General features: G+C 41.8%; 1 protein-coding gene across 7 annotated transcripts in view; it reads left to right on the top strand.

Moving 5' to 3' along the window:
* The window catches only part of LOC130539183 (disco-interacting protein 2 homolog C), a 59,474-nt gene that overhangs the window by 32,487 nt on the left and 13,030 nt on the right, over window positions 1-13,957 (top strand). For all 7 annotated transcript variants that reach the window (XM_057057364.1, XM_057057361.1, XM_057057362.1 and 4 more), the window contains 4 exons: window positions 499-834; window positions 12,393-12,566; window positions 13,483-13,602; window positions 13,677-13,874. In XM_057057364.1, coding sequence (XP_056913344.1) covers window positions 499-834; window positions 12,393-12,566; window positions 13,483-13,602; window positions 13,677-13,874 — 828 coding nt within the window. The remainder of the gene's footprint in view (window positions 1-498; window positions 835-12,392; window positions 12,567-13,482; window positions 13,603-13,676; window positions 13,875-13,957) is intronic.

The raw sequence follows: 13,957 nt of genomic DNA, 5'->3' as shown, positions 1-13,957 counted from the left end.
TTTAACCCCAGGTTTGGTGGCCCGTAGCTCCAGCATAAATTCGCCTAAAAAGAAAACTTTAAAACGTAGCCACAAAGGTCCTGAGTCAGTATGTAAGTAAAATATAAAAGTTTCTGTGTCAAGAAATGCCCCAATTTGACGGCGTTAAGCAGTAAATATCGGCGTCTGAAAATGGGTGGTTTTGATCGCGAATCTGCGTGTGGGGGGAGGGGTGGAGCAGCTCACAGCCAGTGGGTATGGGAGGGGCCGCGCAACGACATGGGGCGCCGCGCAACAACATGCCGCTCAATTACCTTGGTGGGTTGGTAATAGGCAGACATGGGGGAGGGAAGGGACCGGGCATAGGGGGAGGCACACCCTCAGAATTTCTGCGGAAGTTGGTAGTTGGTACTTATTCTTTGGCTCAAATGTTTTTGTGCATTTCCTGATTTGTGTTTCTTTGTCTACTGTTATGGTCCTGATCCTCAGTTTATAGTTGTTTTTAATGCTCCTATCCAGATACCTCCTCATGCTCAGAGGGGGAGGGACAGGGTGAAGGTGGTGAAGAGGAGGGTGGACATGGTGAAGAGGAGGATGGAGGAGGAGACGGCGGCACCATATCTAGCCAGGAGGGTAGCATTAGCATGGGACACTGGATAAGCAGGGCCATTCATGGAACTTCCTCCACCACCACCACCACCACGTCCTCCACAGCATCCTCGTCCTCCTCCTCTACACACAGTGGTGGCAGTGGGCCAGCTGGCAGCAAGATGGCAGATGTCCTCGCTCAACACGTCCAGATCACCTCTCAGCGTTTCCCCCGCCATCACCACCATCACCATCGGCATAAAACAGGTCAGAGATCACAGTTCTGCGGTGTGGAAGTGTGCAGCGCCACAAATCGCTTTGTTATCAGTGAGGTGGCTGCTGAAAGCCGCGTCTGCCCGTCTGACTCTTGCCCCTCCCCCATAAAACTCCTGAGACGTGTTGCTGAAGGGAGGAAAAGTTTACTGTTTACAATGTGTCACCAAGCCTAAAGGACAATTCCTGGCAAATTCAGTAGGGGACAATAGCGTGGACACCAGAGATCATCGTGGGAAGAATAAAATATACAAATAATTGAAATGGATAGATTAACTGTCAAATGAACTTAAACAATTTTTTCGCATTTCCCCATTTAAAATACAAGGGGAGAAGTACGGTGAGGCAGAATGTGTGTGTATCTAAGATATTACAGATGGAAGTCGCAATATGTGGAAAAATAAGCTGCTTTGTTTTTAATTGGTCAGTGGTCATTTACAATTGAAGTCAAGCATTTTGGCCACGTTAACATGTGGACCAACGGTACGTGCTTACAATTATCAAGGCCAGTGCTCGCCGATGTTATCTGGTGTCCCCCGTCTTTGCTTTTATTCCAGAGCCAATTGCTGCTTTTTTCCATTGCGATTGACAATTTCTTGACTGCACGTTGGAGGGGGCGACGTCCCACCCCGATTGTTCGAATCCCCTGTACTGCCCTTCTACAGGGAAAATCCTGAGCTTGCAGCCATTTTGGGCAACTTTAGTCCACTTTTGTTGACCAGTCGTGAGCTTTCAGCTGAATGCTTCCACCTTCAGGTGTTGCCCCTTGGGTGAGACTTGTGCGTCCCGTTATGTTTTAATGAGGCAGGTGCCTGACAAGCAGATCAAATGGGATCTTTGCTGAACTACTTCAAATTTTGGGGTGTGGGTAGAGGGTCCTAAGTGATTTCATATGATTTCCCATCACATCGACAACTTCTGTCGTATCACTGAAGTTTTTGTCTGGGTCTTTTTCCTATTCCAAGTCATGAGTGTTGATGGAATCATAACATGCAGTTCAGTTTGCCGCAACTTTTGACAACAATTAAACTTTTGACAAGTTTAATTGGGATTTTACAATTATTGATCCATTTGCTTTGAGTTTTCCAGTGTTTTTTTTCAGGCTGTTTGCTTTTCTTGTTATGTTGGAGTTTCATTTAGTGAGACGCTCACTGACAAATACATTTGTTTCTTTCCGTCTCTTTCCCTGATTCAAAAGCGCAATGTTATATCTTATGTTCACAAATCTCATGATCATGGCTTGTGTGTGAGGGGCATTCCTCCATGACAGGATGGAAGGGTGGCAGGAATGATGGATTGATGTGGGAAAGAAGTGATTCTGCTTGAGGTACCCTCTGAGTGTTGTGCCAAAAACACTGAAGAAAATCTTGCCCTCTACATTCTGAAAGTATATTTGTCAGAACTACTCAATGGGGGATGGTTTAATTTGGGATCAACACTCCCCTGCTTGTTGCCAAGATTTGGGAATGATCTGCTTTTCACACAGTTTTTCCACTGAAGTTTTAGAACATCCAGAGCATTCTGGTAGGCACTCTGTGGACCACATAGGGCACACAGTCAACCCCCGACATCATCAAATGGAAACACTAATAACAGTACAACAGGACACCAAGCAGATTATCGCACTGAAGACAGTTTAGCGGTGTCTTAAAACCACAAGTAGAAACAGGAAAGTGACCTGTTGTCTCACTGCTCATACTTCTGTCACCATGTCACCAATGCACGTACTGAAGCTGACATTGTTACCATGACAACCAATCTGGATAGAATCTGATTTGATCACTTGCAAATAGTAGTGCGGTTACTCGAGCTTCAAGATGAGATTTGAGCAACAAATCGGATTTGCCTGCAGTTCAAAAAGGGTTGTTCACCTCTCTGAGGTCTGGAGGGCTGGTGTCAAACTGATGTCCTTGTTTCAGCAAGGACAATTAGGGGTTTCGTTTATCGGCGTTAAGCCCAGCCAGCACAAATACACAACTGGACTGCCTTAAAGTTTTCAGCAGTGCACAAGATATTGTTTCTGTGCGGGGCAATGACCTCATATTGATGGTCTGATCTCTCAAGAACAACCTTGAAAATCACCAGCAAAAATGGGCAAAAATTTACCTTTCAGGGTTACGGGGAGGGTGCGGGAGCCTATCCCAGCTTCAGACTGTATATATGTGAGATTTATGGTTTTTATTTATAAAGTGTGTGTATACGTGTGAGTGCACCTAGCATAAAGGAAAATAGTACAGTCTTAGAAGAGTAAAAAGTAACAGAAAATGAGTGAGATGGAATTGCTTTTGATAATTATTCTTCTCTGACACTTCTCTAAGTGGAGTTTTGACACCAGCAGTAATAAATGACTATTTCAGGATGGTGTGTCAGAGAGCCGACAAAGCGAGTGAACTCGCGTGTGGAAATCACGCACTGCTCATCATCAAAAAATCAATTAATAAAACATTGCCAAAATAGGGAATTATGTTCATACACTATCTTCAATGACTTTGTCCATTGAGATAAGTTCTGAAATCTTTAAAATGATATTTGGCTGTAAAAATTAAAACTGTTTAACAAGTGAAAACAATGCCAAAATAAGAAATTAAGAGTTTCTGTTATAACCTCAGAGATATAATTGTGTTCTTTAAAAATAATTCTCAGGATCGAGTTAAAGCTACAGATTAATGATTATGCTGACTATGAGAATTGACACAAAGTGGAGTTTTATTAAAAGCAGCCAGAAGAACCTTCCAGCATGTGGTGGGGAGACAGAACCTTCCAGAAGGACAACCATTTCTGCCGCGCTCCCTCAATCAGGCTTGTATGTTAGAGTAGCCAGACAAAAGCCACACCTGAGGAAAAGGCATGAGAAAGCAAATTATCTGGTTTAATGAAACCAAAATTGAACTCTTTGGTTAAAAGGCTTTGATGAATGCAATTGCTTAAACTTGCTTTGAGATGCTAAACCTTTTATTGAGATGCTAAACCTTATTGCTTTGATTCGTCAAAATAAAACCATTTAATAAAACAGTGCAATGGTACAGTTATTATATTAGTTACAGACAAATTATTGTTTAAAATAATTAACAACCATTAACAAAATGAGCAAAACACCACAAGTAAGGGAATTTGTCCTGAACAATATTCACCCACTCGTTCAGTCATTCCTGGAAAGAACAACGGTAGAACAGTTAAAGCTACAAATTAATGATTTTGATGACTATGAGAATTGGCACAAAGTGGAGTTTAATTAAAAGCAGCCATTGTGAAAATGAATAAATCTTAATAAAATTTGTTTTTATATTGAGGCTTTTTAGTTGTAATTGTCTTCCGAGTTCACATAATATTACTGAATATGACTGATGTCAATGTAGTTAAAAGACATTTAAATTAACGGGACACTGAAAACATGTTACGTCCTGTTCAAAACTATACTGTTAAGGTTTTGGGTTTTTACAGGACCCAAAAGCAGGCAAAACGCAGTGTAAAACTTCAAAAACAAGTCTTTATTCAAGAGCAAATTTAACTGGCAGTCCTCCTGGACCGCAGGGAATCACTCGGTGATGTTATATTTATGCATTCAGTTGATTGGACATGATATGGAAACAATACACCCATCTATGGCTGGCAGAGTGCAATCCCAGTCGTGGACTCCAAGGAATTGTCTGAGTGTCCCTAGGTACAGATTATGTCAGAGGGTAAGAGGAAAGTGGAACCGTTGAGGCACTTTCAAGAACTGGCCGCCAGACAATCTGAGCATTCGCAGTAGAAGGACCTTGGTCAGGGAGGAGACTAACCACCTGACGGTTGCTGAAACAGAACTCCAGCATTGTGGTGGGGAGACAGAACCTTCCAGAAGGACAACCATTTCTGCCGCTCTCCCTCAATCAGGCTTGTATGTTAGAGTAGCCAGACAAAAGCCACACCTGAGGAAAAGGCATGAGAAAGCAAATTATCTGGTTTAATGAAACCAAAATTGAACTCTTTGGTTAAAAGGCTTTGATGAATGCAATTGCTTCAACTTGCTTTGAGATGCTAAACCTTATTGCTTTGATTCGTCAAAATAAAACCATTTAATAAAACAATGCAATGGTACAGTTATTATATTAGTTACAGACAAATTATTGTTTAAAATAATTAACAACCATTAACAAAATGAGCAAAACACCACACGTAAGGGAATTTGTTCTGAACAATATTCACCCACTCGTTCAGTCATTCCTGGAAAGAACAACGGTAGAACAGTGGGAGTCCTTTGTTCTTGGTCGTCCTGACGATGCCACAACAATTTTAGTGGCAGAGTTGGTTCTAGAAATCATCGCAGCTCTGTCCACCTCCGTTTTAACAACTTTGAGGTCGAAGACACATACGTCTGAGGAGCGCGTCCTGACTAAGCTGAAAAAGACTCTTCCTCGGGTATTATCAAAAGCTTTGGGAATTCAAGAGGAAGAAGACAATGATGAATTAAAGACCTTGACGGACACAATTCAGAAGGAGGTCAAAGAAAACTTGAGCTCTTCACGCGCCATCTGTAAAAAAGGTACCTCCATCCGGCGAATCACCCCGACCTCCAGAATCAATGTCATGATTGTCCAATTTGTGGAGCTTTTCAAAAAGTTTTCAAATAAGATCAGGACTTTTATTGGCCCTCGTCCACATAAAATTAGTAATGAACGTTTTCCAAGTTCGAGAGATCTTTTACTTGATGAGGACATCAAATCGCCCATTGCGGAGGGGATCAGGAGGGAAATGAACTATGAGTTTCAGGACATCTTCAGGCCTCTGATGGCAGGTCTTCCAGGAGCTAAATGTAAGGAGTTACATCATGAAATATCGGAGGAGATTAAGATTGCGGCTAAAGAAATAAGCACCTTGTCTAAGAAGAGCCCAGAAACAATTGATGTCAAACCTGTAGGAAGAAAAATCGAATCGTTTTTCGCCAAGTGTTTTGCCAAAGTTAGCCTAATGCGGATATTTGCCAAGTTGAAGATAAAACATCCCATGCTGCAGGCTGAAGCCAAGAGTGAGTCAGTAGAGACGATACTGGAGAAACTTTCAGCTCGGTTAATAGATAAGGAAGATGACGAGGCTCAACGTGAGGATGCCTTAGTCCAGGTGTTCACAGACTTGTCTGGGAACAAGGTCTTGGAATTCAACCAAGAACTGAGTAATGAAATTTACCGCCACTCGGTACCAGAAGCTGCTCCTCCCTCAGTTGAGAGGGAGGTTCAGAGTGAAGTCCATGCAGACATTAGGAGCAAAGCTTGGGTCTTTATGTCTTTAATGAACTGGTACCTGAAGACTCAGGTAAACTGGGTCATTGACAGGGTGATGGTGCCTTATGTGGACCAATCTGAGAGGAACAAGTTGCCAACACCAGTCAATAGTGATGAAGACATTGCTCACCAGGAGGCACAGCGAGCTAAAAACAAATCGTATTTAAAGTTTGTCATCCAGAAGGTCGTTTACACGGTGTGCTCGGATGCAAAGATGCTGCCAGCAACAATCTCTGATTTAATCAGCAACCTGGTAGAAATCATCTGGGAAAAAGTCAAAGATAAGCAGTTTTACACAGACTCTGAAGTCTTTAAGAATCTGGAGAAGAACATTAAGAAGCTGCTCTACAAAGTGTTGGGCTCCCCCGAAAAGGTTATCTTTTTAATCAAGTGTGGCGATCCAGTCGTTGTTGAACAAATCATGTTGATCATCAACAAGCGCATGCTATCACCGCGTAAAAAGAAAAGTGTGATCTGTAAGCTTTTCTCCTCGCTGTGCAGTGCAATTTCCAGGGCTTTCAAAGCGAAGAACAACTTTATAGTGCGTCACGCACTAACTAAACCTCATCCTCATGATCAAGACGCAATTTTCATGGAATTCTTTGGATATCAATGACAATGAATATCTGGAGGAACTATCCAAAAGTAAATGAACCCATCTTTGTTCATACACTATCTTCAATGACTTTGTCCATTGAGATAAGTTCTGAAATCTTTAAAATGATATTTGGCTGTAAAAATTAAAACTGTTTAACAAGTGAAAACAACGCCAAAATAAGAAATTAAGAGTTTCTGTTATAACCTCAGAGATATAATTGTGTTCTTTAAAAATAATTCACAGGATCTAGTTAAAGCTACAAATTAATGATTATGATGACTTGGGAGAATTGGCACAAAGTGGAGTTTAATTAAAAGCAGCCATTGTGAAAATGAATAAATCTTAATAAAATTTTTTTTTATATTGAGGCTTTTTAGTCGTAATTGTCTTCCGAGTTCACATAATATTACTGAATATGACTGATGTCAATGTAGTTAAAAGACATTTAAATTAGCGGGACACTGAAAACATGTTACGTCCTGTTCAAAACTATACTGTTAAGGTTTTGGGTTTTTACAGGACCCAAAAGCAGGCAAAACGCAGTGTAAAACTTCAAAAACAAGTCTTTATTCAAGAGCAAATTTAACTGGCAGTCCTCCTGGACCGCAGGGAATCACTCGGTGATGTTATATTTATGCATTCAGTTGATTGGACATGATATGGAAACAATACACCCATCTATGGCTGGCAGAGTGCAATCCCAGTCGTGGACTCCAAGGAATTGTCTGAGTGTCCCTAGGTACAGATTATGTCAGAGGGTAAGAGGAAAGTGGAACCGTTGAGGCACTTTCAAGAACTGGCCGCCAGACAATCTGAGCATTCGCAGTAGAAGGACCTTGGTCAGGGAGGAGACTAACCACCTGACGGTTGCTGAAACAGAACTCCAGCATTGTGGTGGGGAGACAGAACCTTCCAGAAGGACAACCATTTCTGCCGCGCTCCCTCAATCAGGCTTGTATGTTAGAGTAGCCAGACAAAAGCCACACCTGAGGAAAAGGCATGAGAAAGCAAATTATCTGGTTTAATGAAACCAAAATTGAACTCTTTGGTTAAAAGGCTTTGATGAATGCAAGTGCTTAAACTTGCTTTGAGATGCTAAACCTTATTGCTTTGATTCGTCAAAATAAAACCATTTAATAAAACAGTGCAATGGTACAGTTACTATATTAGTTACAGACAATTATTTTTTTAAATAATTAACAACCATTAACAAAATGAGCAAAACACCACACGTAAGGGAATTTGTCCTGAACAATATTCACGCACTCGTTCAGTCATTCCTGGAAAGAACAACGGTAGAACAGTGGGAGTCCTTTGTTCTTGGTCGTCCTGACGATGCCACAACAATTTTAGTGGCAGAGTTGGTTCTAGAAATCATCGCAGCTCTGTCCACCTCCGTTTTAACAACTTTGAGGTCTGAGACACATACGTCTGAGGAGCGCGTCCTGACTAAGCTGAAAAAGACTCTTCCTGGGGTATTATCAGAAGCTTTAGGGATTCAAGAGGAAGAAGACAATGATGAATTAAAGACCTTGACGGACACAATTCAGAAGGAGGTCAGAGAAAACTTGAGCTCTTCACGTGCCAGCAGTGAAAAAGGTACCCCCAACCAGCGAATCACCCCGACCTCCAGAATCAATGTCATGATTGTCCAATTTGTGGAGCTTTTCAAAAGTTTTTCAGAAAAGATTAGGACTTTTATTGGCCCTCGTCCACATAAAACCAATGTTGACCGTATCCCAAGGTCAGAAGGCTTACTTCTCGAGAACAATATATCACCCATTGCAGCGGGGATCAAGGAGGAAATCGACTATGAGTTTAAGGACGTCTTCAGTCCTCTGATGGCAGATCTTCCAGAAGCTGAATGTAAGGAGTTACATCATGAAATATCGGAGGAGATTGAGATTGTGGCCGTAGAAATAAGCACTGTGTCTGAGAAGAGCCCAGAAACATTAGCCGTCAAACCAGCTGGGAAAAAAATCAAATCGTTTTTCACCAAGTGTTTTGCCAAAGTTTGCTTAATGCGAATATTTGCTAAGCTGAAGAAAAAACTTCCAAAGCATGAAGCCAAGAGTGAGTCAGTGGAGACGATACTGGAGAAACTTTCAACCCAGTTTCTGGATCAGGAAGATGACGAGGCTCAACGTGAGGATGCCTTAGTCCAGGTGTTCACAGACTTGTCTGGGAACAAGGTCTTGGAATTCAACCAAGAACTGAGTAATGAAATTTACCGCCACTCGGTACCAGAAGCTGCTCCTCCCTCAGTTGAGAGGGAGGTTCAGAGTGAAGTCCATGCAGACATTAGGAGCAAAGCTTGGGTCTTTATGGCTTTAATGAACTGGTACCTGAAGACTCAGGTAAACTGGGTCATTGACAGGGTGACGGTGCCTTATGTGGACCAATCTGGGATGAACATGTTGCCAGCACCAGTCAGAAGCGATGAAGACGTACCTCGCCAGGAGGCACAAATAGCTCGCCATGAGGCTAAAAACAAATCGTATGTAAAGTTTCTCATTGAGAAGGTCGTTTTCACGGTGTGCTCGGATGCAAAGACGCTGCCAGCAACAATTTATGATTTAATCGGGAACCTGACAGAAAAAGTGTGGGACAAAGTCAAAGATAAGCAGTTTTACACGGACTCTGAAGTCTTTAATAATCTGAAGAGGAGCATTAAGAAACTGCTCTACAAAGTGTTGGGATCCCCGCAACAGGTTGTTTTTCTCATAATATGCGAAGATCCGGCCGTCGTTGAGCAATTTATATTGATCATCAACAAATGGCTCCTAATGCCGAGAAAAAATATAAATATGATTGGAAAGTTCTTTTCCTCGCTGGGCAATGCCCTTTACAAGGCTTTCAAATCCAAGAAGAACTTTGTATTTTGGTACGCATTAAGTAAACCTGAGCTTCAACATCAGGACTCCTTTTTCCCAGAAGACTTAATAGCTTATTGAGAATGAACAGCTGGAGGAACCGTTGGATTATCGTATAATTAAAATTGACAGCCTCATCTCGTCTTCTTAACCAGTTTATCCATTTCAGGGTCACAGGGAAGGTACACAATGGGCTACGGCAGGGTCCACTACTGCATGAGTAGCCAATTCATTGCAGGGTCCCTATATGAGTATTTGTTATTTCAGTAGCTTGTTTAACAAAATCATTAAAATGTCAATTCAGGATTTTTTACGTGAGGCTGAATGTTCAAGTCAGCATGTGACATTGAAAACTTGTATACTACATTGAATACCTATTTACTATATTGAAGGCTGGAGCAATCAGAGGTCAGCCCATTTCCCTTTTTCTGAGCAGCACGGTAACTACTCAAATGAACAAAGTAGCAGTTAAAACCATCCGGTATGGATTTTGCTTTCCAACAATTCTGCTCTGAAAGTTTGAAGTCGTCTTTAGCCTATTCAGCCTTCAGCCTATCATCAAAACAACAGATTGTAATGAAATAAATTACAAAATTCTTTGTAAAATAAATGAATCAGCTCTGGTATATTCTTCTGTGTTAGTGGATGTGTCAGACATAATGAGTGCACAATGTTACTCAAATTACAAGTAATAATTTCTATATGTGTGTACTGTATTTCCTGGACTATATGTCGCTCCGGAGTTTAAGTTGCACTAGCCAAAAAATGCACAATAAAGAAGAAAATAGAAATATAAGTCGCACTGGACAATAAGTCGCATTTTGGGGTAAAATTGATTTGATAAAATCCGAGATTGGATTAGCATGGATTAGCAATAGCATATTGTTAACTGTTAACATATTAACAGTTATTCAGATAACTATAGAATAAAGAACATCCGGGCAAGTTTACCAAACAATCAAGTCTAACTCCATAGACGAAGCACCGCTTCTTCTTCTGCGTCGCTAAAGGAACTTGTTCCTCAGGTACACATACCTAGAGCGCCCTCTTGTGGTTGTCAGTGTGAAAAAAACGAACCTGTGAAATTCTGTAATACAGTGATCCCTCGCTATATCGCATTTCATCTTTCACGGCTTCGCTGCTTCACGGATTTTTTTTGCGAGTCGTTCATTGCAGTTCTCAAATATAATCGAAGGTGGCATATCCGTTTATAAAAATCTTCTTGCTCAGAAAAAGAAAGAGCGCCAACAACTACCCATAACAATGTTCTTCTCTGGGAGAAAGACTCCTGCGCCTTCAGTAGAAACAGACGCTCCAGCGGAGCGGAGTCAGGACGAAGAGGCACAGCTGGGACTGAAATACGCGAGTGACAATGTTTCCAACCTTGTATTACTATATTAAAATTATTGTTTTAAACAAATTTTGGGCTTTAAAACAGGTTTTGATTTTTGGTTTCATTCTATAGTTCAGTATTGCATTGTAAAATAATAAAAAAAAATAAAGCTGACTACTTCACGGATTTCACTTTTCGTGTGTTATTTTTGGAACTCCCGCGATAAACGAGGGATCACTGTAATGTATTTATTTACATATGTCCCTCTGGAGTACAAGTCGCACCCCCTGACAAACTATGAAAAAAAGATGCAGGTGCACGGCGAGCACCACACTGCTGTAAACAAACAACAAAGTTTTGCATCGGACCAATGACAGCGGAGTTGCTTCTACGCAACCATGAACTCGTAGTTCCAGCCATAAAGACGATTCTCCCTGTTAGCTTATGCAGCAGCTAAGGGGCTGTCTTGGCTACAGCTGAATTCCTGCAGATATCCCAACAAGCTGGATGCAGGTGCAGAGAGTCTCATCTACCCACCATCAATGGACGCACAGATGAAGCTCACACACGTAGAAGGGAGAATAGAAGCGCTATGCTGCTGTCATTAGCATGCGTGTCTGGATCGGCTGTGCTGGGGTCGTCTTCCTCCCTCTGCTTAGTTTCTTTGTGTCTTGGAAGTTGAGCTAAAAACTATTATGTGCTTTTTAGAAATGATTGTGTGCTCTTTGTTGTCGTCTGGCTGTTTCTGATGTGCAGCTTCCTTCGTCTTTGTTTTAATTGGAGTTGGAGATTTTATTTTGCTAATGTTTGTCTAACTAGAATGTTTCTGCACCAGCCTCTAACACGACTGTCAGCATTTCAATACTTTTGCTTTAGAAAGTGGAAAATTTGAGTGCTAATTTCTAAATGTATCTGCAACAACAGAGACAAAACACCTGAGGATGTGATGTTGTGTTCAGTGTTAAGGGAACGTTTTTAAGCTTAAATAAGCTGACAAAATCAAGTTATATAATATAAAATAATAAAATCAAGTGACACAAAACGTTTCTTTAAAACATGTTCAGCATTCAGCACTGTAAACAACACACGCACACACACACACACACACACACACACACCCTGCATTATTTCATGCTTCAAGCAGAGGAAAACACCCCTTGGGAACCATTTTATCATTATTTGATGTTGAGAAGCAGCTGAGCCTCCTAAAAGAGGCTATATGAAGAAAAAATGTAGGAAACTTTAAAAACATCAGGTGGGCCGAGACCTTGAAATAGAATCTCAATGCAGCACGAAATGGGAAAAGAAATGATTGTTGAGGTCCGTTCAAGGCTGATGGAGGAAAAAGGCTGGAGGGTTCTGGATGTATAATTGGACAATGTATAATTCTTTCTATGTAGGAACACTTATGTATTTGTAGTTTATGACGTGCATATTTTGAATCGAGCAACACAAACTATTGCTAATGTCACCCGTTTTCTACCACACAGAGAACTATTCTGCCCCTCCAGATGTCACCAGTTACACCAACAACACCTCCAGTTCCACCACATCTGATGGAATTCATGTTGAGAGAACTCCGGGAACTCCGGGAACTCCGGGAACCGCTGCCCACAAGCAGGCCCCCAAGTACGGCAACGCCGAGCTGATGGAGACCGGAGACGGTGAGTTTAGGCCGGCAGGTTCCACGAGTCTTTCAAGCGCTTCATTAAATGATGCCGTTATTTTTAAAGCGGCTTGTTTTATCTCGATCTCGATAATTATTGGAATCCCAACAAATCTCTGGATACGGCTGGTTGTTGCACTACTTTTCCATTTCAAACAAGCTCGGCAGCTAAACTCTCAGACTTTAAAGATGTTTGGAGCTACTCTGGAGTCTAAATGAAAGAAGAAACTAACAAAAGTCTGACATTTTTCTACCAATCACAGCGGAATCGGGCAATTAAAACAATCAATCACTGTTGTGTTGCAAGTTCTGAAAGAGTCCAAATCCATTCAGTGATCTACTGCGTGTGGAAAAGAGGATTCTACGTTAGGCGTGACTGAAATTCAGAGTTTGGGTCGGACCTTTTTACTTGAAAGAACAACACAACTAACTGAACACTTTAAAGCTCAAAGGTAATTAAGGTAATTTCTGATTGATTGGTGAACATTTCAGTCCCTCCCATTTTAAACACGCCCCTTTTAATCAATAAAATAAATTGGACAATTTGAATTAGTTTTGTTTGGACAACCAAGATTTTAAAAAATCGAATGAATTTTGAATTTTTCTGCAAACTCGGCAGAATGTCACAGTATAAAATAAAGACGGGGGTGTTTCATATCAACCGCTCTGACGTCAGGTCCTTCCTAATCACGAGCAGCTGCTAATCCACCATATTCCCCAATGACACTTGATCTTTCCAGTAAATCCAAAGATAAAATGTGGCTGTGAACCGAGTCGGACCCTGACACCAGCTGAAGGTCTGTTCCTTCGCCTCCCCCTCCAGGATGGACCTCCTCCATCACTGACTGTCCTCCTTTAGAACCTTGTAGTTCCTCTTGAAGGGAGGGTTGGCTTCAATGTTTGCTCGTCTTCAGGCGTTCCTGTCAGCAGCAGAGTTTCGGCCAAGATCCAGCAGCTCGTCAACACTCTGAAGAGACCCAAGCGGCCGCCGCTCAGGGAGTTTTTTGTGGATGACTTCGAGGAGCTCCTTGAGGGTAAAAATCAATCGGTTTAATCGTGGTTTGAGGTTTTAGTAGGTTCTTAATGCGCTCTTTTTCTTGCCTTCCAGTCCAGCAGCCTGACCCCAATCAGCCCAAGGCCGAGGGGGCCCAGATGGTGGCCATGCAGGGCGAGCAGCTGGGCGTGGTCACCAACTGGCCTCCGTCTCTGGAGGCGGCGCTGCAGAGGTGGGGGACCATCTCTCCAAAAGCTCCGTGTTTAACAACAATGGACACCAACGGCAAACCTCTGCACATGCTGACATACGGTGAGTTCAGGGCACTTCTGGAAACACCGTCAATCTGTAGTTTTTGGTTAAAAAAGCTCAGTGCGTTAATTATTAATAGTGAG

The sequence above is a fragment of the Takifugu flavidus genome, chromosome 15, assembly GCF_003711565.1.
Source record: "Takifugu flavidus isolate HTHZ2018 chromosome 15, ASM371156v2, whole genome shotgun sequence".
Lineage (NCBI taxonomy): Eukaryota > Metazoa > Chordata > Actinopteri > Tetraodontiformes > Tetraodontidae > Takifugu > Takifugu flavidus.
Note: the sequence above shows the minus strand (reverse complement) of the source record. Positions and strands in the feature narration are given on the sequence as shown.